The sequence below is a fragment of the Chionomys nivalis genome, chromosome 6 (assembly GCF_950005125.1).
Source record: "Chionomys nivalis chromosome 6, mChiNiv1.1, whole genome shotgun sequence".
NCBI lineage: Eukaryota > Metazoa > Chordata > Mammalia > Rodentia > Cricetidae > Chionomys > Chionomys nivalis.
This window is the reverse complement of record NC_080091.1, coordinates 40,744,136-40,769,123: the sequence shown is the minus strand read 5'-3', so window position 1 is coordinate 40,769,123 and position 24,988 is coordinate 40,744,136. Positions and strand designations below refer to the sequence as shown.

Sequence of the window (24,988 nt, the reverse complement as noted above, 5' to 3'; positions counted from 1 at the left end):
CCTGTAGGCTGAAGATGGATGCCCCAATGATACAGAAGAACTTTGGGTGACTGTCCAGGCAGTGGGATGTTTCTGTCAATTCTAGAGTTTTGCAAGTTGCTTACAATGCACTTCCTGTGTACTTAGGTAATATTATATCCTTCTGGAGTCTTTGGTGAAGTTGAAGAATTTATAGTTATAGTTTTCCTTACTTATGATAAAAGATAAAGTAGATATTTAAAGTATTGTAACTGTAATTCTTGCTTGATACCTGTTTTGTTATATATAATTTTACTATGTTAAAGTTAAAACCTTTTTTATTTAAACAGAAAAGGGGAGGTGATGTGGGATTCCCCTCTGTATGCTGTGAATACCATTGGTTAATAAAGAAACTACCTTGGCCAGTTATAGAGCAGAACTTAGATAGGCAGGGGAAATTAAACTAAATGCTAGGAGAAAGAAGGCAGAGTCAGAGGGAATCCATGTAGCCCCACTGGAGACAGACACCAGATGGAGCTTTACCTGGTAAGACACAGCCACATGGCGATACACAGATTAATAGAGATGGGTTAGTTTATGATATGAGTTAGCCAAAAATATGCTTAGTAATTGGCCAAGCAGTGATTTAGTTAATACAGTTTCTGTGTGATCATTTTGGTGCTGAGCAGCTGGGAACCAACAAGCAGCCTCCTTCAAGAAGATAGTACCCATTTCCAGTTATAACAGGGTCGAGGAGGGCCTAAGGTTGGGGATATAGGAGGCACTGCTCATGGCAGGTCACGAGGAATATGGAAATTACAGAGTGCCACATGTCACATGTCATTTGAGGTCTATGGTGCATACCTGGAGTGGGATAAGGGGTCTGAGGAGACCTACAGAACTGTGTGAGATAAGGGGTAACTTTGGGGACCTTTACTAGACACACAGAGGGAGTAAAAGCAGAAAGATCAGTCCCAGGGTCTGGAGTGGCAAGTGATAGGAAGCAGTGAGACTCCTGGGTTTTGCCCAAGGAGGAGGCCAGGTGAGGGTGGTTTTATTTCAAGGATGCTCTGGGGTCCTGGTGGAAGGACAGAAACTGGAGAGGGCACTCAAGACATGAGTCCTGGGGCTGGAGAGATGGCTCAGCAGTTAAGAACACTGGCTGTTCTTCCAGAGGTCCTGAGTTCAATTCCCAGCAACCACATGGTGGCTCACAACCATCTGTAATGAGATCTGGTGCCTTCTTCTGGCCTGCAGATGCACATGCAGACAAAACACTGTATACATAATAAATGAATAAATAAATCTTAAAAAAAAAAAAAAAGACATGAGTCCCATATGTCTCCAGATGGTGGGACTGACAAACGCTAGAGATGGTTCTCGTGCCTGTCTAGATGTCTTTCTGCCTGCCAGAGCAACCACTCCGAGCTGCTCCCAGCTGTCCCTCTTGGGAACCGCCTTAGTCAAATGGGAATAGTCTAACCTTTCCCAACAACCCAGGGGGGGCAGTGGCATGAAATACCGAATGGCCCTAGCCTTGAAGTGGGCTGACTGGAAGGTAGATTTGGGTCTCCTCAGTTCCAGTTTGATTAGACTGAGTGGGTCACACCCTGGAAGGAACCTGAAGTTCTTTTTACTTGTTAGTGTCCTCCCTCTCAGGTCCTCCCTCTCTCCCTCTTTCTTCCTTTTTTTCTCCCTCATCCCCTCCTTCCCTCTCTCTTACTTCTTGGGGAGAAATGAGTGGTTCTTCAACTTTCCAGTAAGGAGCTGGAGGCTATCTTTTTTTTGTTTTGTTTTGTTTTTGTTTTGGGTTTGTTTTGTTTTGTTTGAGACAGGGTTTCTCTGTAGCTTTGGAGCCTGTCCTGGAACTAGCTCTTGTAGACCAGGCTGGCCTCAGACTCACAGAGTTTCGCCTGCCTCTGCCTCCCGAGTGCTGGGATTAAAGGCGTGAGCCACCACCACCTGCCTAGGAGGCTATCCTTTTGTTTGTTTATGTTTTTGCTGTTCGAGATAGGGTTTCTCTGTGTAGCCTTGGTTGTCCTGGAATTCACTCTGCAGACCAAGGTGGCCTCAAACTCACAGAGATCTGCCTGCTCCCAAGTTGGAATTAAAGGCATGCACCACCACCACCCAGCTGGCATTCTTTCTTAAAAACTACAGATTAGAAAGACACTAGCCAGGCCGTGGTGGTGCACGCCTTTAATCCCAGCACTCAAGAGGCAGGCGGATCTCTGTGAGTTCGAGACCAGCCCGGTCTACAAGAGCTAGTTCCAGGATAGGCTCCAAAGTTACAGAGAAACCCTGCCTCGAAAAAAACCAAAAAAAAAAAAAAAGACACCAAAGAAAATATTCAGCATCCTTAGCCATCAGAGAAATGCAAATCAAAACAACTCAGATTCCATCTCACACCTGTCAAAATGGCCAAGATCAAAAGCACTGATGACAGCTTATGCTGGAGAGGATGCAGGTTTAGGGGAACATTCCTCTATTGCTGGTGGGAATGAAAACTTGTACAGCCACTTTGGAAATCAATTTGGCAATTTCTCCTAAAATTAGGAAACAACTTACCTCAAGACCCAGCAATACCACTATTGGGTATATACCAAAGGATGCTCAATCATACCACAAGGACATGTGCTCAACCATGTTCATAGCAGTATTATTCATAATAGCAAGAACCTGGAAATAACCTAGATGCCCCTCAACCAAAGAATGGATAAAGAAAATGTGATGTAGTTACACAATGAAGTACTACTCAGTGATGAAATAACGACATCTTGAAATTTGTAGGCAAATGGATGGATCTAGAAAAAAACATATTAAGTGAGGTAATCCAGACCCAGAAAGACAAATATAATATGCACTCACTCAAAAGTGGCTCTTAGACATAAAGCAAAGAAAAACTAGCTTACAGGTCACAACCCCAGAGAAACCCAACAACAAAGGGGACCCGAAGATAGACATATATGGATCTATATATGAAGAAAAAGACAAGATCTCCTGAGTAAATTGGGAGTGTGGGGGTTATGGAGTGGGCAGAAGGGGAGAGAAGAGGAAGGAAAAGGAGTGGAGAAAAATGTAGAGCTCAATAAAAACAATAAAAATAAATAAATAAAGTGACACCTGAAAAAAATCCAGACAAATAGCATTGGCAGCACATGATCTGATTGTTCCTGGAGTGAACTCTCATCAGCCCACCCTCCCATTCCCACCCTCAGGGAATCCTCTTACCCCTCCCTCCAATACTTTCCATGTGGGTCTGGTACCTGTCTGCCTCTGTTTTTGATTTATTTCCCTACTTTGGTGGAGCACTTGTATCTGGAGTGTATTCATTAACCTTATATCATGAAGTTCTCTCGTTTTTCTTAGTAGTTTGACTGAGTATAAAATTCTAGGTAGAAGTCATTTTCCTTCTAAATACAAAATTATTGTTCTACTCATCTCTCTGTCTTTCTCTTTCTTTTTTTAGTTTAAAGACAGAGTCTCACCAGGTGGTGGTGGCACACAACTTTAATCCCAGCACTCGGGAGGCAGAGGCAGGCGGATCTCTGTGAGTTCGAGGCCAGCCTGGTCTAAAAGGGCTAGTTCCAGGACAGGCTCCAAAGCTACAGAGAAACCCTGTCTGTTGTTCAGGTTAACCTCAAACTCACTATGTAGCTGAGGATATTCCTGAATTTATGATCCTCTTTTTCTCCACCTCCCAAAGGCTAGGATTGCAGCTTCTGCAGCATGGTGGTGCCAGGCAAGCCCTTAACAACTAAGCTTCTGCCCCTCACCCACTGCCTTTCTGCTGTAAGTATTGTTACTGGGAAACCTAGAGACAGTTTATAGCCTTCTGTTTATTTATTGTTCTCTTTTTTAAAAGGCTTACACAGTCTTTCTGCCTCCTACAATGCAGACTTTCACAGTAATGTGTCTGACTGTAAGGTTTATTTTCACTCGTTCTACGAGTCACCCCAGGGGCTCTGTTTATCCCTTTGGGGTCTGGATATTGTCTGAACTTAATTTTGTAGTCTACTAGCTCCCATTTCCTCTGTGCTTTCTTGGGGGGAGGTAGGTAGGTGCAAACATTCTGAAGGGCACATATGTGGCCATCAGAGGACAGCTAATGGGTAGTTCTCTCTTTCCACCATGAGGACCCCAGTGTTGGAACTCAGGCAGCACAGCTTGGTGGCAAGCACCCTTACCTCCTGGGTCACCTCACCAACCCGCTATGCTTTCGGAAACTCCCGTTAAGCAAATAGTAGGCCTCTTGGATTGTTTGTTTTTTTTTTTTTTTTTGGTTTTTCGAGACAGGGTTTCTCTGTAGCTTTGGAGCCTGTCCTGGAACTAGCTCTTGTAGACCAGGCTGGCCTCGAACTCCCAGAGATCCGCCTGCCTCTGCCTCCCGAGTGCTGGGATTAAAGGCGTGCGCCACCACCGCCTGGTTGGAAATCATTTTTTTCCTTCCTGTTGATTATCTCCTTGAAACTTCAACCCGCTTTCTCAGAGTTTTCTTCAATCATCATTTAGGGTATTTTTTTTTAATTTTTGCTCTCAGTTTGTGGGTTGCTAGCTCTGCTCCCTAACATGTTTTATATGTTCCTTATAATTATGTGTCATAGACATCCATGACCATGTTCTGAATTCATTCCACAGTCTCATAGTCTCTTCAAGAGGAACATTTCTTCTCATTTTTTCTTAAAAATCTGTGTTTCATCTCCTGTTTCTACTCGTGTTTGTTTGTTTGCTTGCTTGCTCTGCTCAGGACCAAAGCCCAGGCGCAGAAGGCCCCAGCTTTGACCTTGCTACAGCCCTATGTTCCTCCTTTCTGCTTTCCTGCAGTTGCTTTCCTGTGGTTGCCTGTTTCTGTCAGCTAGGAGCATCCCTCAGCTGTAGGCATCCTAGTCTGACTGCATCCTAATCCTTTAAAGGCTGACAGGAAGCTGCTTCCGTGGTACCCATCTCTGTGGATTCTCTTCAGACTAAGACAAAAGCCCATAGCTTTCCTTCCTCTCAGAACACACTGTTCCCAGCCTATAAGGATTCCAGAGGTGAAGTCTGAGCAGGGGTAACATAGCTAGCCTACCAACCACTTCCCTCTGTCTGTGGGAGGCTGTCTTAGAAACTGTGGTGAAGGTAAGAGGCCTGGCTCCAAATCACCACCTGGAGTGCATCTGTAGAGTGTAGACTGTAGCAAGGGCAAGCAAGATGAATCTGTCCTCCGGGACCTGCATGCATTGCCAGGCTTGTTACAGTTACACTAATCTGAGCAAAGAAGCAAGGGTAGTACATTAAACATTAGCCCAGTGAGCAGCTGGGAGTCAACAAAATAGAGGACTAGATACTGACTTATTCTTTTCTGAGCCAACTGGAAAAAAATAACTCTGGTGACTGCCCTTAAGATCTGGGAGGTAGATAAGGATGGATCTCTTTGAATTCAAGGCCAGCCTGGTCTATGTAGTTCCAAGGCTACCGAGTGAGATCCTGTTTCATCTCAAAAAACAAGACCAAAAAGTCCCCAAACAAAATCCCTTCTCCTATCTGAAGGGGAGATACTTGAGGCCAGTCATAGTGATGCACGCCTTTACTCCCAGCTCTTGGGAGGTGGAGGCCGATGGATCTCTATGAGTTTAAGGCCAGCTTGGTCTACGTAGTTAGTGCCAGAATAGCCAGAGCTACATAGTGAGACCCTGTTTGAAAAACACAACAAAATCTTAGAAAACAAGTGCCAACGTCGGTAAATCGCCAGGGTTGCAGGCATCCTGAAGCCTTGCTGGGAAAACACAAGATACGGCTTAAAACAAAACAAAACAAAACAAATTAAAAATTAAAATAATAATAAACACTGAATCCCCCAAAGATCCCTTCCCTTTTATCTCTATGTCCCTCCCCATTGGAGACCCTTTTGGGCTATCCTCACAAGATGACTATTCTGCCTGCATCTCCTGGGTGCTAAACTGTGTTCATGCCTGCAGGAGACTCTAGGACCTTAAGCACCAGGTTGTCCCCAGGCCAGGCCACGCCCCCAACAGGTTGGCCACGCCTCATTCTGTACACTGGATTTTCTTTAGGGTTGCAGGTGGGAGGAAACTAGGCACGGGTACAAAGCCTTTCAAATAGAAACTACGAGGAGGGGGAAGCGTCTGGGATGTGTCCCAAAGACTAAGCTGAGATAGCTGCTCCCGAGTCGAAGGGCAAAACCGTCTCCCACCGCACTTCTTGCATGATTAAATGAGAAGCGAGACAGTGCAAGAGGGTGCACCCCCAGTTCGACAGCAGGGCCCGACTTTCCCAGCTTTCCCTCCTTGGAAGAGATCAGAAGCCTGGCTGATGAGCTCTGCAAGCCGCAGCCCCAGGCCGAGAGCATGGAAACGCGCTGGGACCATTGCTCTCTGCAGGCGGTGGAAAGGGCTTGGAGGTGGGCGGGGTCGGGGAAAGGAGAGAGGCGGGGTCTGGAGGTGGGCCTATTTGGTGGGCGGGGCTATGGGGCGGTCCTACGCGCCCAGGCCTGTCAGTCGGCGAGACTCTGGCTCTGCAGAGGAAGATGGCGCCGCGACAAAACAGAGTCTCTACGCTGCCTCGGCTTCAGCTGTGGGTGCTGTTGTTCCTGCCGCTGCTGCTCGTGCCCCAGCCCATCGCCGGCCATGGCGGCAAGTACTCGCGGGAGAAGAACGAGCCCGAGATGGTCGCCAAGCGCGAGCCCGGGGAGGAGTTCCGCATGGAGAAGATGAACCAGCTATGGCAGAAGGCCCAGCGGGTAAGCAGGGAAAATGCAGGGACTGGGGGTGAGGAGCTGCTTGTGCAAAGGAGAGTGGACCCCTGGTCAAAAGGCCGGCGTGGGCTCTGGGCCGGGGGGGGAGCTACCCTTTGACTGCCTCCCCTAAGTGGCAGGTGGGTCACCCTGACTTCAAAATAAGGAGAGACCCAAAGGCCCAAGAGGAACTTGGTGCTGATCGTATGGGGCTGTAGTTGCCTTTAGCGTAGCTGGGGACCCCAAAGAATGAATGATGCTTACTCTTTCTAGCTGTGCACCCCAGATCCCTCTGTCCGGAAATCCAATTTTCCAGAGCCAGCTATTCAGATGGAGGTAGCTGGGCGCTTTCTACCTGGGGTCTGGCTTGTAAGCCTTTTCTTTTCTCTGTATTCTCCCCATGGAAAGAAGAGCAGGTGACCTGAGAGGTGACCGAACTGAAACAGCAGAAGTCTCAGTGGACCCTTTCCCAAGGGGGTGAGGGGTTAACACCAGGCAGATACTCCACAGACCTGGAGAAGGCCTGAATCTGAGTCTGCTGACAGCTTTATCTGATTCTCTTCCTTTTGGAATGGAGATAGCCTGAGGGCTGACCTGGAACTTGGGTCCCCTCCCTGATTGTGACTCTAAACAAGTCCTTGGGCTTTTGTTTTTGGTATTTATAAATAGACCCTCAGGGCCACAGAATCTTTCTCTCTAGTTTGAGGAGGATTGCACTTTAGCCCTGAGCTTGAACATTCCTGAGGTTGGGAGGAAAGTAAATAATTTGCAAACAAAGAGTGAGTTTTTTGTCCTTTTTGTCTTTTTTTTTTCTTTTTTTTTCTTTTTTTTTTTTTTTGAGACAGGGTTCCTCAATAGCTTTTGGAGCCTATCACCTTGTAGACCTGGCTGGCCTCAAACTCATGGAAATCCGCCTGCCTCTGCCTCCCGAGTGCTGAGATTAAAGGCGTGCGCCACCACCGCCTGGCTGAAGAGTGAGTTTTAAAAGAAAGCTGTGGAGAAACTTTGGCCCTGGAGGATTAGGGCAGAGAGATAGTTGGGAGGTTGACTTCTGGGGCCAGGGGCGTGGTACCTCCTGTGTAGCTGCTCCACTGGCCCTTCCTTAACTGCCACAGGGTCCAGCTTGAGGCCCAGCCAGTGTCTTTGAGGTGCTGCGGCCGGAGCAGGACAATTGCAGTGTCCAGCTTGCACAGGTTTGCTCCTGAAGAAGCAGTTCAGCTCCCTGGACAAACAGGCCAGGAGCACAGCTAGGGGTGAGGGTGGGGGGTGCGAGAAGAGCATCAGGGCAATGGGAACCATCTAGAGTAAAAGGCCCGCTGTCCCCGACAGCTGTCGCTGTGTCCCCACTGTTAGGAACACCATGTGTGCACCTGGGATTACCCGGGATGAGGAGAGCGGCCCTGACACACTAGTCTGATAGAGTCAAGGACTGCTGGGGAAATACAGTCCGGTGCGCATCGATCCTGGGATCCCCTTTTGCTCAGAAGCTGGCCCCCAAGTCCTCCACCTGCATGTCCAGGTACTTTCTCAGACCTACTGTGGCAGGTCACCTGTCCTCATCTGTGCCTATGTGGTTCGTGTCCTTCCCTGCCGTGCCCACTGATCTGTTGCGGCATCAGGTTATGGCTTTCCTCATTGTCCCCAGCTCCTTGTCACTGCTAGGATGGCTGCTCTCCTCATCTGTCTAGGCCTTGGGCTGCCTGTCCTTCCAGCCCTCTAGTCTTAAAGTTCTGCAATAAGGGGATTTTCTGCTAACCAGAGAGGGACAGTTTTCCAGGTGGCTTTCCCTTTTAGGATGTCTTGTGTCTACTCCCCACTTCCAAAGAGCCTAGGCCTTAAGGACACAGGTTGAGTATAGCCACTTTTCTTTCTAGACACAGAGGCTTCCAGCTGCTAATTCCTCTGCTTAGGGGCATAGCACCAGGCTCTTATCTTTCATGTAAACATTTGGAATTGGCCTTCTGTTCCTTCAGGAGGAGATGGTTATCAGTGCTGTCTCTTCTGTGCCCAACCCCACTGCTTTAGGTAAATTGGTCCTCACTTAGGTCCTTCCCAGGTTGTCTCTGGTTCCCAATGATCTTCCTTCACCATCCGGGAGGTTTTAACCTTTAAAGTCTCTTTCTTTGTTTTCCAAACACAAAACTACAGAGTAGTGAATGGAATATAGTTTATCGCATATGAAGCCAAAGAAAGTGTGGCAGAGCTGTGAGCCTCACTCCATTTCCAGCCTTTGGAAGACCCGAGGTCTCCTTGAGACCCCAGGGAGTGGAGTGGGCTACGGGAGGGTTCTGCAGAGGCATGGAACCCACCTCCATCTTGTGAGATTGAGCAATTTGAAACTTGGAGGGGAGGCTCATTGCTTCATGCCAGACTAGCCTTCATGCCCTGACTCTGGTATTACCCAGTTCCTGTTTCATAGACATGCTTAGGATGAGCTGTGAGCCGTTCAGGGACTAAGGGCACATCCATCCTGACTCAGTGCTGTGACGTGCCTAGTGTGTTGCAAGATGAAGACTCCCGGCAGTGTGGAGAGCAAAGGACTGTCCCTGGAGTTGGGGTAGGGAAACCTCTGCAGGTTGCTACACACTCCCAGAAACCCAGTTGTTCACACTCATAGAACTGCCAGTATTCAGATGACAGGAGTTGACTTCTCAGGTCCCCTGGGAGCCTGGCCTGGAACTTGGTCTGTATACCAGGCTGGTCTTGAACTCAGAGTTCACCAGCCTCTGCCTTCCAAGTGCGGGATTAAAGGCGTGAACTACCACTGCCCGACTCTTTTTTTTTCTTTTTTTTTTTTTGGACAGGATCTCTCTGTGGTAGTATGTCTAGTATGAACAAGGCCCTGGATCTGGGTGTTATGGTTAAAAATAAAACGCTGTAGGTCCCCCAGTGGCGGCAGTGGGCAGCGGGCCATGAGACCAGGGCGGGACACAAAGGCAGCCGGGTCCCAGGCAGGGAGCCACGTGGCGGGTGAGAGAACTTGGTGGGGCAGCCAGTCCCATGAGGAGCCGCAGCCCCTGGGTGAGAGACAGAGGCAGATAGGCACGCCATGCAGAGTGAGGTTGGTTATTTATTTAGTGTGTTATGGAAGGGAAAAAGAAAGGGGAGAAGGGAGAAGAGCGGGGAGAGAGAGAAGGAGGAGGGTAGGAGAGGAGCCACGGCAGCAGCTACCTCTTTGGGAGAGAGACGGAAAAGAAAAGAGCTCAGACTAGGAGCAGAAGGAAGATCTACTTGCCTCAGCAGTGTGTGTGTGTGGGGGGGGGCAGGGCTTGTTTCTTAAAGGACTGGACAGTCCTAGTACCTCAAAAAAAATAAAAAATTAAGGCTGGGCGGTGGTGGCACACGTCTTTAATACCGCATTTGGGAGGCAGAGGCAGGCAGATCTCTGTGAGTTCGAGACCAGCCTCGTCTATAAGAGCTAGTTCCAGGACATGCTCCAAAGCTACAGAGAAACCCTATCTCGAAAAACCAAAAGAAAAAAAAATTAAAATATTATTAGAAAGATATGTGTAAATTCTGTCTTCTACTCTGGTGGTTCTTTTTCTTCTCATACTTATTGTAAGAAGTCGCCATTTCTTCACCGAGTCAGTGCTTGGCTGGTGTACCCTTTACCAGTGTCAGGATAGGAAGGTGCGGTGCCCTGCTGCAGGAGGCTGCTAACAGCTGTGAGCTTCTTACCTGGCCCCGCGACTTCCAGACCTTGCTCTACTGTGTCTCTAGCTGGGTTCCTGACATAGGGCCTCAGTCTTTGAAATCCTTGTGTCTGTCTGCAACCTCCAGCCCTGCGCACTCCGAATGCCCCCAGGTTTGTTGCTCATGTCTGTCACACAGTAGCTTATCTCCTGTTGCTTCTGTCTTGGGCAGCTTCATCTGTCTCCTGTGAAGTTGGCTGAGCTCCACTCTGACCTGAAGATACAAGAAAGGGACGAACTCAACTGGAAGAAACTGAAGGTGGAAGGCTTGGACAAGGATGGGGAGAAAGAAGCAAAGCTGATCCACAACCTCAACGGTACCTTCCTAGCTCATAGCGGTGCAACCACAGCCCCCATTCCTGCTCTCATAGCGGGTGCAACCACAGCCCCCATTCCTGCTCTCAGCGGGTGCAACCACAGCCCCTGGGCCAGGCTGAGGGAGGGGGCTGTTGGAACAGTCAGTACAGCCTGCGAGGTGGCCCATCTGAGGACAGATCACCTGGGTCATGGTCAAAAGTCTCTGCAGCTTTCTGAATGTGGGGAGGGAGTTAGGGCTGGGGACTTGACACACTGGTGCCCAAGCAACCAACGGCTCTGGAGCTGTTTGTCCAGGAACGGGATATAGGATATTGTCAGTCAGCTAAGGAAGCAGGTCTGGTTTCAGAATGGACTGTGCTGGCCAGGCAGGGTTGTGAGCATCTCCTTGTGGACGTTGAAGGTGGGCAAAGCTCTCACGTGTCCCGTGCAGTGTGCATCCTTAGGTCTGGAGGAGGCTGTGACTGCTCCACTTGAATTCTCCTCTGCCACCCCTCCAACGCCCTCAGCCCGCAGTCAGGCACTAATAGGAAGAGTTGGGTTCATCGTGCACCACCCTGTGGCATTCAGAACATAGCATGCAGACTGGCTAATAACCTTTCTGCATGCCCTGGGCAGTGGGGTTCTAGCCCCACCTACCATACCCCCACTCCTTGAGCTAACACCGCTTCCCACATGACCTGAGCATATGCTGCCTCAACTGAGGCATGACCCAAACTGAGTGGAGTACCCACCACTGGAGCGCAGGGTGGGTGGAGTTATTGTTGACTGGCATAAGCAACTGAACTGTACCCAACGTTCATACACGCAGCTTCTTCAGAAGTAGCCCTCAGAGTCCCTGCCTCAGGCCTGATGTGGAGCTGGTCCCCCAGGAAAGGAGGCCGGGAGCTGCCAGAAGGAAGTAGGCAGCCAGCTCTACAGAGATGAGGGTGGGCTCAGACAGAGATAGAGGAATACAGATGTTCTAAGGAAGTGGGCTAGTGACCATCCTCTGGCTATCTAGTGTTCTTCCAGCTTGGCAGAGGGAGGCTCACAACTCAGGTAGGGCAGGGTTACTTAGGCGATGGTTTATTCTCACTGGTGCGGGTGGCCTGGCAGCAGACTTAACAGGTCTTGGAGTTGACATCTGAAGCTGCCTCTTCTAAATGCTTGGTAGGTGGGTGTTTACTGAGGCTTCCTACCTCTGGCTGTGGTCCATGCGGGCCCCTCCTTTCACTGCTCAAGTCATGGTCAGTGCTGGCCCCTCACCTAGAGGACCAGAGTGCAGAGTGCAGACCCAGAACCTGGGGGTAAGAAGCAGACACTGCCGGTAATCACTTGAGGGAGGCATTAGACCTCCAAGCTAGAACCAGCTCCACCCTGGGCCAGAACAATCCTAGTCTCATGGAAGCGGCCTCATCTAGACCCTCAGCTCTTGTGCAAAACCCTGCATGGACTCATCCTACGGGGCAGCAATCCTGCTGATCTGTTCGGGGACATGCACTCTATCAGTGCCAGGGCTACCTCACTCCACACTGGGCCTGGACATTGCAGAGAACTATGTGAGACCTCTTCTGAACGGTCTTGAGCAATTTGTTTATGGGCCCGAGTCTGATAGAGCCCAAGCTCCTCTCCTATCCCGACCCAGCTCAGGCACCAGGGTTACCCAGGTTGAGGGTGACAGAGACAGCTCTTTTCCATGGTGGCAAGCAATGAGCAGGCTTGGGCTGGGCAGCAAAGCTGTAGAGGCGATACCAGGTACCGGCTTTCTGAGGCTCAGAGGCATCTGAGCATACTGATTTTACCATGTTGCCCAGGCTGCCCCCGAACTCCAAGACTTAAGCAATTCTCCTGCCTCAGCCTCCCAAGAGCAGGGCTTGCAGGTACCAGCTGCTGTCCACTTATAAAATAGCTTTGTATGGTCTAGGTTAGACTCCAGATCAAGTCATAGTGTATGTACCCACAGTGTCTGCCCACGGACGCCTCCTGACCTGTCAGTAGAAGTGACATGGTCACTGAGAATGCTATAGAGGGATTGTGACTGGAGCAAGGCCATGTGCTCACAGACTGGGCAGTAGGTATGTGTGCCTCACAACACATTATCCCAGCTTCCAGGCAGAATGAGGTACCATAGTTCTTAGGCCTGTGAAGAGGGTAGAAAGCCCTCAAAGACAGGTACAGACTGAGCAACAGGGGCCCTTTGCCTGGCTGGCCATGACTGAAAGCAGACCCCAGCAGACGGAACGGGATGGGGGCTGCGTGTTAGCCATGTATTTGCCAACTGATCTACTAGAACGTGGAGGCCACAGTGCCATTTCGAACTGCCCAGTGAGAGTTGTAGGGCCCCAAAGAAAGGAATGCTGGGATCGGTGTGTCGCCAACTTAGATACACTAGGGTAACACAACAGAGATTCTGTGCCCTTTCTAAAGACAGGGTTACAGGTGAGGGGGCCGATCCCCACAGCTAAGTGAAAATTAGGCCTAGGAGTGTCTGCCCTGAAGAGACAAGCAAACCCTCTAAGTTAAGGCTTTATGGTTGGCTGCTCACGGCATGTGAGTTCCATGGTAGCCTGTCTGGCGAGGGCATGGAAGTTAGAGGACAGGCATTTTGAAGTCAGCTGGCTGACTTGCCCCTGTTGTGTGTTGGTGACAAGAAGTGTCAAGTCCTCCGGAATAGAGAGGCTGTGGTGTGGGTATGCACAGAGCCTGGGCACCTCAGAGGCTAGATGCCATCATTCTGATACCCAGGAGACTGTTCTCTGCTGGCTTTTGCGGGGGTTTGGCGTATGCCAGAAGTGGTAGCATCAAGATGCGGTCCTAAAATTCTACACATCAGGCCACACCCTCCCTGCCCATGAGCTCCCAATTCAGGAAGGCTCAAGCAGAGGTTGTTTATGGTGGAGCCCAGGATGTCTAAAGTTATGCCCAGGACCTGAGTACCTGACCTGATGCATAGTCTCCCCAGATCTTGTGTGGTCACTTAGGAGAGGGGTGGAAGGAATCTTCTAGAAAATGAGCAGACTCACCTTCTGGCTCCTGTGGCAGCTCCTCCCTGTCTTGGGAAACTGTCCAATAAAAATCCAATGTCCCCTCTCTAGTCATCTTGGCCAGGTATGGACTGGATGGGAGGAAGGACACCCAGATGGTGCACGGCAACGCACTCAATGAAGACATCCAGGATGAGCTGGGGGACCCCAGGCTGGAAAAGTTGTGGCACAAGGTACCACTTGCCTTTTCCCCCTTACCTTTGAACTTGAACCGACTGTCTACAGAGTTAAGATGTAGGACTGTGGGTGCTCTCTCTCTCTCTCTCTATGGGACATGATCTGTGTTGTCCTAGTTGGTCAACCTGGGACTTCTCCACTGCTCCTAGCTGTCAGGACCGCAGGCGTTAGACAGGCTCTTCACAGAGTGTGGCTAAATCACACAGGTGTCTGGTCAGGCTGCTGTTTGTCTGTTTCTGGCCTGTGGTCCCGCTTTTCTGTGCTTAGTTAGGAAAGGGGCCCTGTTGGTGTGGGCTCTTCCTGTGATGGGGGAGGTGGGCAGTGTTGGTTGGGTCTGGTCCATCTTAGCTTTGGGTGCAAACCTAAGCAGAGAGCACAAGTGTGGGCAGGCACTGGGGCATGGCAGTGGTTCAGTGCCACCAGCTCACTGGGTCCGGCTTCTGAAGTAGCCTGTCTGGGGTTACACTGATCTGGTCCCTGCTGTCCTCACCATCCACACAGCTACAAGAATTAAGCAGACACAGGTACCTTCCCCAGGGTTCTGCCTCTCCCTTCACTGACCACCCTGTCAAATCTGGGGACATCAAGGAAAAGGGACACAACCCATCACATCAGGAGCGGAGCGTCCAATTTGATTTTTCTTTTCCTGGCGCACCTAGTAGAGGGTCACAAGGCTTGCAGAGGATGAGAACAGCCCCAAGCTCTTTGCCCTGGAGCAAGGCCTGCTGGCAGGCGCCTGAACTCCCTGGGGTGTGCTACTGACAGGACAGGCGTGGTCACGCCAGGCCCTTTCCTCTTAGGCAAAGACATCAGGGAAATTCTCCAGTGAGGAGCTGGACAAGCTGTGGCGGGAGTTTCTGCACCACAAGGAGAAGATCCACGAGTACAATGTGCTGCTAGACACACCGAGCAGAGCTGAAGGTACCTCCACGCCCACCTGAGCTGAGCAGGTTCCACAGTTCCCGAGGGTTATCGTGGGGAGGGGACAATTTCCTCATGTTTCCACCCATGTTCATGAACGCAGATGGGTTTTGTACCAGTTGTGTAAGGCCAGTACGGCCGCACAGATGAAAGGTTGCTTCTGGGGTCGCTGAGGCACCCTGACATAGCAAGCTACCTCTGACACAAGCCAGCCACCACCACTTCTGACTGATAAGACCTTGCCAAGTATGGGACCTGAGAAAGTTGGAGCCATTGAGGGCCTCGGAGGTCCCTGGGGCGGGCCCTTGGGTATAGATACTGAGACATTCACCCTGAGATGTCTGTGTGAGAAAGCACAACCTTCAGCCAGCACTGAGGGTTGCAGAGGCGTGACCCAGTGGATGGGCTCAGGGCCATCTTGGCCCCTAGGACCTCAGGCCTGCAGGGAAGTCCTTGTCAGACATTCTATGTCTCGTCCACTCCACAGAAGGTTATGAGAACCTCCTCAATCCCTCTGACATGAGCCACATCAAGAGTGAGGCCCTGAGCAGCAAGCATGGGGAGCTGAAGGACAGGCTGCGGAGTATCAACCAGGGCCTGGACCGCCTGCGGAAGGTCAGCCACCAGGGCTACAGCCCCACCACTGGTAAGCCCTTGTCCCTGTGTGGTCTTTATACCTGCTGATGCCTGATGGGGGAATTGTCTGCTTCTGTCTGACGAGGGCAATGGATAAATACATGTTTAGTGGACAGGGGACAGGTACACAGACTCAGTACTGCCGGGAGACTTGTCAAACTCAGTCCTTGTCTGTGTTAGAGTGGCCTGTCCTGGGCCCCACTTCCTGTAGCTGTAGTATAAATGTCTGGGCCAGAAACTGGAGGGATGAATCAGTGATTAAGAGCACTGGTCTCTTCCAGAGGACCCAGGTTCTGTCCCCAGCACCAACATGGCTGTTCATAACCATCTGTAACTGCAGTCCCAGGTGAGCCGATGCCCTCTTCTGGCCTCCGTGAACACTATTATGGCTGTGATAAGTAGACGTACATGCAGACAAAACACTCATACACATAAAAACAAAGGTGAACTTTTTTTAAAATGTCTGGGCCGACCCTCAGCCCTATCACCAAATTTGGTTTGAAGTGATAGCAAAATGGCCCTCTAGTTGGCCCCATCCAGGCTGTTGTTTCCATTTTAGTCTCATACAGGACCGTCTCCCCATCCCCTTGCCAGTGGAGGCCACAAGCAGGATGACGGCTTCTGCTGCAGGGACAGTCCACCCTCTCGGGACTTACAAGTGTTAGGGCAAGACTTGCTGTCCATCCTTGCAGCGAGTGCCTGGTTTCATCCATAAACATGGGGCAGTTACCAGCCATGGACAAAGTCCTGCTTGCACAGCCTTAGATAGCGTGGGCCCAGGCAGAACCTCCTTCTGGGGCAGCCCCTGCAAGGCCTTGCAGGCGAGGTTGGGCTGGGCTTAAGGCCTGTTATGAAATCATAGCACCCTATCCCAAGACTGCTTGCTGTGGAGGTGACCAGTCTACCTGTAGGCCAGCTGTGAGGTACTGTTGCTGGGTTAGTGGGACTGTGCCGGAGAGTCTGGCCATGGTCAATGTGTGGATGTCACCCCTTTCTCTAACCACAATCCCACCCTGTAGTTGGAATTTTTTTCTTTGGGGCACCAACCAGCTCCCAAATAAAGACACAGATGCTCAGAGGTTAAGAGCACTGGCTGCTCTTCCAGAGGTCCTGAGTTCAATTCCCAGCAACCACATAGTGGCTCACAACCATCTGTAATAAGATCTGCTGCCCTTTTCTGGTATGCAAGCATACATGCAGGCAAAACAATGTATACATACATAATAAATAAATAAAAATAAATCTTTATTGCTGGGCGGTGGTGGCAAGCGCCTTTAATCCCAGCCAGCCTGGTCTACAAGAGCTAGTTCCAGGACAGGCTCCAAAGCTACAGAGAAACCCTGTCTCGAAAAACCAAAAAAAAAAAAAAAAAAAAAAAAATCTTGTTATTAATTATGAGTGCTCAGCCTTAGCCTAGACTTGTCCCACTAGCTCTTTTAATTTAATTTAACCTGTTTCTCTCATCTACATTTGCCTTGGGACTTTTTACCTTTCTTTCATTCTGTATTTTCTACTTTCCTGCTTCCTCCATGTCTGGCTGCCAGGCCCCTGGCATCCCTTTTTCTTTCTTCCTTCTTCCCCACCCCCCTCAACCTAAATTCCTCCTCTTACTCTGCTAGGACGTCCTGCCTGGACCTCCTCCCTCACTACTGGCCATTCAGCTTTTTATTAGATCAATCAGGTGCCTTAGGCAGGCAAGGTAAGACAGCAACACATCTTTACATAGTTAAACAAATATTCTGCAGCACCACATGAGCTATCTCCTAGGGAACATCCAGACAGTCCCTTCACTTCTCCCTGGCCTGCCTGTTCCCAACCCCTACACTCCCAGGAAAACCAGGGTTCCCTTGGGTCCTAGACAGGAAGGGCCCTGTGGAAGACTAGGATCTTCTGCTGTGACTCGGGGGTAGCCAGAGGCCAGGGAGCCTTGCTGGATGGCTATTTACATCAGAGGTGCGTTGACATCAAAGGTTCTTGGGAGCTTAGAAGGTGAATGGCCAAACCCCAGCCTTAACTCAGTGACTCTCAGCCCTCCCCAATGCCCAGCTGGTTTTCATGATTCTATCACACCCCTGCTCTCCCTCACTCTCAACCTCAGAGGCAGCCAGGGGCGTGCTGATGGTACTGGCCAGGTGTGGCAGGTGATTCTGAGTCTCGGAGATGTGACCCCATCACTTGAGGTAGTGAGGTTACATCTAAGCTGGAGCTGTGAGCACAGACCAGGTACTTAGTGCTCCCAAGATGCAATACACACACTATTCCCTCGGGCTGACAGGCCACGTGGGCCCCCAACACCAGGTGTGTCCTGCCCGGCGGCCTACCCAAACAGACAACCCCTTGCTCTCTTGCAGAGTTTGAAGAGCCCCGAGTGATAGATCTGTGGGACCTGGCCCAGACCGCCAACTTCACTGAGAAGGAACTGGAGTCATTCCGGGTAAGGGAACTGGGTGGCAAAGCTGTGTCGCTGTCACAGCCCCCTCGTCCAGCAAGGAAAACATGCAATCAGACTTGCTCTTCTTGAGGCTGATGTATGCTTACCTCAAGTGCAGTGCGCAAGCCTCGCATCCTGTGCTCAAATATAGATAATCAAGCTTGAGGGGACTGTCCTGCTTCAATGACCGTGAAGGCCTGAATGATCATAACTGCATTGCGATGCTGTGAAACCCTTATGGGACAAATGCACCACAGGCATACCAGGGAGGCAAGCACCATTAAGCCTGTTAGGGCTCCTACTCCCGCCCACTCCTTCAGATGATCCATGGAGTGATCCAGGAGGATAGTCCTTCTGCCAGGCTGGTATCCATGCGTGTGGAATCTGCAGTTGTAATCGTCATCCGCAGTTTTTCCATTTGTTTTTGAATTCACCAGACCAATTACCTAAAAGATATCTAGACAATTCTTTAGACAGATTAGCTGCATGAGTCATATTGAGGCTGGTCACACACAGCCTCGGATGGATAGAAATGTCTGACAGACTAGGGTATGGACTTGCCTCTCTTAACATACCCCAGCTGCCATACCCCCGTGGCACATTCATTCTTGTCAGCTGAGTGCATGGAAGACACCTTCTCCTTGTGCACCTCTTTGGCTTCTCTAGCAGCTCAGCTGATCCTGCTTCTGCTAAGTGACCATATGCTGCATTCTTGGCACTGCTGTGGCATCCGCCAGGCTAGGTACCAACTGGGCTGAGGCAATGTGCCTTCCACCACAGCCACCTAGCAAAGATCTGCTCCAGCTGCCTTTCTGCCCCAGCTGCATTCGTTCTGGGTCCAGACTGGTGCACGGAGTGGAGCGGAACTCAGGGAAGCAGGCTTGCTGCTCTGCAGGAGCCCCGCTTAAATTATCTTAGGGAATTTGGACGTTGTCAATCTCTCTGGCTACTTCCTGCTGAGCGGGGACGTTGCATTCCTACTGCCATTTTCAGCCATATTCAGATGCAGGTCCTGGCAGCGAGACTGGGGAGAGGCGGAGACTCTACCTCCCCATGAAGCTGGAAGGTACAAGCCACAGCCCTGACCCCATGGGGTGGGATAGCTCCGTCTTGGCCTGTTGCCCGGGGCAGGGACAGAGGTCCAGGCCAACAGATCTTATCACAGTTGTGCTGTGCTTCTATGCCCTGAGGCACACGCTGGGAGTGGCCTAGCGTTCTGGCCTTGTTGGTCCTCAAGGCAGGTCCTGGGTGTTTGCAGCTTCACAGACCCTCGGTGCTGCTTGGCCTTGGAGCCACCTGGAGCTCCTTGGCCTTGGAGCCACAGCTGCTCACACTCCACTGCAAACTCAGGAGGTCTCGGTAATTCAAACCACATGAATTTAACTCCCTTCCTTAGCGTACCTTGTTCCGCGGCAAAATTCAGATCTCTACCAAGCTTGTCCCAGGATGACACATTAAGATTGCCAGAGACGACAAACCAAGAAGCAATTGTGTCACATTCAGTCAAAAATCTTTCCAATGCGCTCCGTAACAGCTCGTTGAGAGCCAGAAAAATCAGATGTGATGTTGAAGCGCCCATTCTAAAATCCCATTCTTCCTTTTATTTTTTACTTTAAACCGTCCACTTTGGTCGTGGCTCTCATTACCCCCACTCTCCCTTCTACCGGCGAGAGTGGAAAACCCGCTTTTTTCACGGATCCCCAGTCTTTACCTGAGGATTATCCGGTGCACCCCCTGATTGCAGCAAGTTCTGGGCTCCACGGAGAGGTTTGGAGGTTCCCCCGTACGCGGCACCACTTGTCCCCATACGGGCCACCACCTGTCGCGGTCCCCCTCGTCCAGCAAGGAGGACACGCAACACCGGAGCTCTTCTTGCTAAGCAGTTTATTTCAGGACTTTATTCACAACAATCTTTTCCCTTCTCTTTCTCTCTCTTTTCCTCTCTCCTTCCTCTCTCCTAGGGCAAACCTCTCCCAGCCCTTAAGTAGGCATGGGCTACCAACCCCAAGAGTGCCAGGTGGGCACTGCCCATAGGTCCATGCATATGTAAGCAGCTGACGATCATTGCGTGATAATTCAGGCCTAGTTGATATTAGGAGTTGATTATCACAGAGAGCACTCGCTTTCGGAATCGCGGAGGGCGGGAGCCAGCACCATGAGGTGCGACTCCACGCAGCTCTCTACACATAGCCATCAGGTGTGACTCCACACAGCTCTCTACATGTCGCCTTCTGCTGTGGCCTCCATCTCTTGCCGATCTCCAATGGCATCAGGCTCTCTGTTCTTTTCCATCATACTGGAGTGCCTTTGTGTTTTTGTCCTGACCCTTTTCTTTCCTGCCCCTGGCCTCTGCAGCCAAGTGGTAGCAGATGGACACACCTCCCACGTCAGCAGTCTCAGCGCCTCCTGTGTGGTATCTGGCTGTCGGGGTGGAGGTGGGGTGGGCCTGGCATTGTGCTGTGAGGTGTGGAGAGGGACGATGACCAAGGTGTGAGGTGCGGGCAGGGCTGCAGGAGGCTGAGAGGTGGAGTAGTTAGCTGCTGTTTAGGGTAGGATAGGACATGCTTGGGACCTATAAGGTTTGAGGCTCCCAAGTTCTAGGCTCCTCCAGTATGTCTGTGCTCACAAAGTCCAGGGTGGAGCATCTAGAGGCCGCCACTCACCTCCCAGAAAGCACTGGACCCATGGGGCAAAAGAGAGCAGTCGGGAGGTGCCAGCAGCAGGCAGCCTTTGAGAGGCAGAGGAGCCCTTGGGAGGCAGGGCAGTGAAATGGACGTGAACCTGTTCTCATAGAGGTTGAGTTTGTGGCCCTGGGAAGAAGAGACTTTCGATTCCAAGATCCAAGCTGCCTCAGTCACGATCTCATGAAGGCAGAAGACAGGGTAACCACCAGGTGATGAGCCTGTTGGAGGAGGGGCTCTTGGTGACCCCACCACTTCTGCCAGGGACAGGGAGCTGTTTTCTGGCCTGCTGAGATGTGGGCTTGAATCCTAGGCTGGCCTCGCTGCAGGGTGACTGAGGTGTCCTGCAGCAGCGGTGCCCCTTTGGGTAAAGTTAATACCTGGGCATCAGCCTATACATGGAACCAGGAAGGAGCTGGATGCCCAGCAGGCACAGCTGATGTTCCCAGAGGTAGCATATCTAGATGTGGTAGGTGGGAGCAGAGTAAGCATGGGAAAGAAGGTATCCAGGGATGAGAGTACAAAGGTCCCTGCTGTCACCAGGTTCTGTGGACATTCCGTTCAGAGATTCTTAGCAGTAAGCAGGTACCAGTTCTCAGGTATGCAGCCTGGTGGTTGCCCGCAGTGGTCAAAACCGGTGCTGGACAAGAGACAGCCACTTCCGGTCTCTGTGTTGGAGGAGACTAAGTTGTTGGCACCCCCTAGGAGGAGCTCAAGCACTTCGAGGCCAAAATCGAAAAGCATAACCACTACCAGAAGCAGCTGGAGATTTCCCACCAGAAGCTGAAGCACGTGGAGAGCATCGGGGACCCCGAGCACATCAGCCGCAACAAGGAGAAGTACGTGCTGCTGGAGGAGAAGACCAAGGAGCTGGGCTACAAGGTGGGGCACGCCGTCCCTTCCACCCCGTCCTAGTCAGCCCTATCGGGTCTCAGACACATGACCTGACTCAGGGAAACTCAGATGCCGTCCATGGGAACTGTGACTGGCCAGGTGCTCCGTGAGGCAGATGCTGGCACTGCCAACACACATGATGCCTGTAGACATGCAGGACGGAAAGCATTGTTGCAGCCAGGCACAGGGAGCTGTTTGCTGGCCCTCTGAGATGGGGGCTTGAATCCTAGGCTGGCCACGTTGCAGGTGACTGAGGTGTCCTGCACCAGTGGTGGGGTCACCAGGAGCCCTTTTGGGAGCAGCCTCTGGGTTAGTTAAGGCAGAAGCACCTGAGGCTGTAGCTATCATGAAAAGCCCCTCCTGCACCTTCTCAAGTTGAGCCGTGCCGTGTGGTAGCTACGCAAAAAGAAGTGAAATCTGAGAAGTGGCACAAATGTGCCAACAGAAGAGGAGGGCAGCTTCCATGTAGAGCGGGGAAGCTCAAAGCCCTGGGGCTCAGGGCATCGAGGTGGTTACTATAAGGATTTGGGGGTTCACAAGGCTAAAATTCGAGCACATTCTCAGATGCCCCTGGCTGCCAAGGGACTTGTAGCAATGTGTGAGGGGCCCTTTGAATCTAGACAACAGACTGGAGGTGCTGGGGTCACAGGGTATGCTTGGAGACCTGAATCAACTGACTCTGGAGGGGTAGCACCAGCAGCCACCGCTTTGAGAGAACTCATTGGAACCACAGATCAAGTCTGGTCCTGACCTGGCAAGCCACTAAGGTTCTCTGTGCCCGTGTGTTAGAAATGGAGTTCTCTGTGTCCCCTTGCAGTCATCCACCACTATGAGGAAGAGTCAGTGTCTTTACGGCTAATCACAGGGTCTCCTAAAAATAATAGGGCAGACAAGTCATTGCCTTTGGGGATGATCTACTTCCCTGTTTGTTTAGTATTCCTCTTGTTTTTGCATCTTCCTTATGAAGCGCTCTAGACGGTTATGTAAGGGAAGGTAAGCCAGAGTGTTTAGTGTTGGTTTTCAGCTGTCTACTGTGTCCTCATAAAATGGCAGACTTGCCCTGCTGTCCCTCTCTGACAGGTGTCCTTTCCACAGGTGAAGAAGCATCTGCAGGACCTGTCCAGCAGGGTCTCGAGAGCTCGGCACAATGAGCTCTGAGAGGAGCCAGCAGCAGCAGTCCCAAGAGGCTCTTGAAGACATCGGGAGCCGCCAGCTTGTCATCTGCATGCACAGACCTGTGGTAGCTGGTGTAGCTGGCCACAGTGATGTGGCGAGGGCGATTTGGACACATCAGTATGATCCTGCTGTGTGGTTGGCATGAACTTCTTTCAAGTGTGGCTGTCATCCCCCTGGTTGAGGGCCTTGGGTCCAGCTACCAATGAGATGTGACTATCCTCCATGCTGCAACAACCCAGTTTACACTGAAATTATGTAAATCTGTCACTGGAAATGTTATATATGGAGTCCTTAAATACATGGCAGGATTTTGAGCCATCCAGTCCTTGCCTGGTATCTCGACGGATTGGGTCCACTTGAGTCAGAGCTGGCACCGTGGCCAAGTAAGTTACAGATGAAAGGAGGAGGGTGGGCTTGTCTACCCACTTGAAGCATTTGCCTGAAGGCCCCATCCTCTCTCTTTGGTCCCCAGACAACTGCTCTCTCCTTCCCCAGTGTCCCAATCCCAGATGGTTTTAAATCAAGAGCCCATAAGAGGTGAGATTTCAGGAAAAAGATGGCATAGGTAAAGCCAGCTGGTTAGGGGGAGGGGCATTTTCTGCCTCCCAAAATATCCCGATGGGCTTCCATGTCCAGACTCAGTATCTGATCCCTCACACAGGAAAGTAGCCAGAAGGGTCTCTGACCCCTTCAGCTGATCCTGGACGATCAGGCCTTTTGGGTTCGAGATCTTCTGGATCTCAGCTCAAAGTTGAAATCTGCCTAACAGTGCAATGTTGGAGAGTGTCAGCATCGGAGATAGGGCTTGGTGAATAAAATGCTTACCCTGAAAGCTTGGGGTCTAGAGTTTGGATCTCCAGAACCATGTGAATGCCTAGTGGGTGTGGTGGCCTGCCTGCAATCCCAGCACTTGAGAGGCAGGGAAAGAGGACAGCCAGGGTGAGCTGGCTAGCTGTATCAGTCAATTAGCAAAAGTAGAGCATGATGGGAGAAGACCCATTCAGTTCTGATTGCGCACACACTTACATGTATACCTATACACAAGTGAACACACATAGATGTTGTTCATATATGGGCAAAACTTCCAGGGCAGCATGCAAGAAGCCTGTGGGTTAAGGACAGCAGCAACAAGGAATAGCATGTCACACTGGCTCCCTCACCCCACAGTGTGTGCCACTATCCGTGCCACCTAGGATGTGTCCCTTTCAGAACTAGTAACTATCTGCCCAGAGAAGTGCTTGTCACCAGGGTCTCAGCGCTGCCTTTCTTGGTTCAGCCCAAGATATACACTCAGGTACCCATTAAGGGCCCCCTGTGACACACAGAGCTCAGGGCCTAGGATGATGCTGGGTCCCAGACACCAGGCTCAGAGTCAACTGCAGGGGGAATGCCTGGTATCAGATGCAAGAGGAAATGGGGCCTTCACTCTGGTTTGTTTCTGTCCCTAGAGCCAGAAGCCACATTCTCGTGTTGAAATATAAATGTGTTTGTGGGAGCCCAGTGAGCCATCTCAGTGTGAGTGGTGCAGAGCCCATAGCTGAGCTGGGAGCAGATGTGACCAGCATAGGATCTGCCTGCTCCTGAGAGCTGACCTCTAGATATGACATTAGGAGGCTACTCCTGACTAATCCTCAGGAGTCAGACCCTACACACTGCTCCCTGGATGAGTGACTCTTGGCAAGGAAACCACCTCATGCTACAAACCTAGACGAGGTGGTTCTGGTTGGCAGTGCTCTGCCACCTAGCAAAAGTGACTAAAAGTCCTCAGGCTGGCAGGTTAAGGCAGCTGCCAAGGCTGGTGACCTAAGTTCAGTCCCCAGGGACCGTGTGGTAGAAGGAAAGAACCGATTCATGTAAGTTGTCTTCTGACTACATGTGGCTGTGACATTGTGCTCACACAATAAATAATTTTCAAAGTGTTCTTTCTGGGAAGATGACCTGTGTCCCTATTCCAACCCAAAGGTAAGGTCCCATGAGCCCATGGTAGCTCACAGTTGAAAACAAGACAGCCAGGCCCAAGAGTGAGTGAGAACTTGCAGGAGGGGCAGCAGAAAGGAGTCATGGGGGGAGGCGTGGCACTGATGCTGGATGATTTGTGGTGAGACAAACAGGGATATACAGGCATCTGAATGGCACCTGGATCCAAGAGAGACATGTGCATTTACACTGTGGTGGTGTAAAGGGAGCTGGAGCCCCTCGGTTCATTGTTGGAAGACTAAAGCCACCTTGCATCATGCACAATGAAATATGTGCCACAGCCAGTGTGTAAACCGTACTGATAATAACAAAAAGATGCCCAGGCAGTAGTGGTGCACGCCTTTAATCTCAGCACTCTGAGGAAGGCAGAG

At 50.9% G+C, this 24,988-nt stretch overlaps 1 protein-coding gene across 1 annotated transcript; it reads left to right on the top strand.

Annotated features, from left to right (window-relative positions):
• The first annotated feature begins 6,438 nt into the window (after positions 1–6,438).
• On the top strand, positions 6,439–24,561 carry Lrpap1 (LDL receptor related protein associated protein 1). Its single transcript, XM_057772982.1, has 8 exons — positions 6,439–6,697; positions 10,556–10,700; positions 13,776–13,897; positions 14,702–14,822; positions 15,310–15,468; positions 17,810–17,892; positions 21,276–21,452; positions 22,560–24,561. Exons 1-8 carry the CDS (start codon positions 6,485–6,487, stop codon positions 22,620–22,622), a joined length of 1,083 nt encoding a protein of 360 aa, XP_057628965.1. The 5' UTR covers positions 6,439–6,484; the 3' UTR covers positions 22,623–24,561.
• Positions 24,562–24,988: the final 427 nt, after the last annotated feature.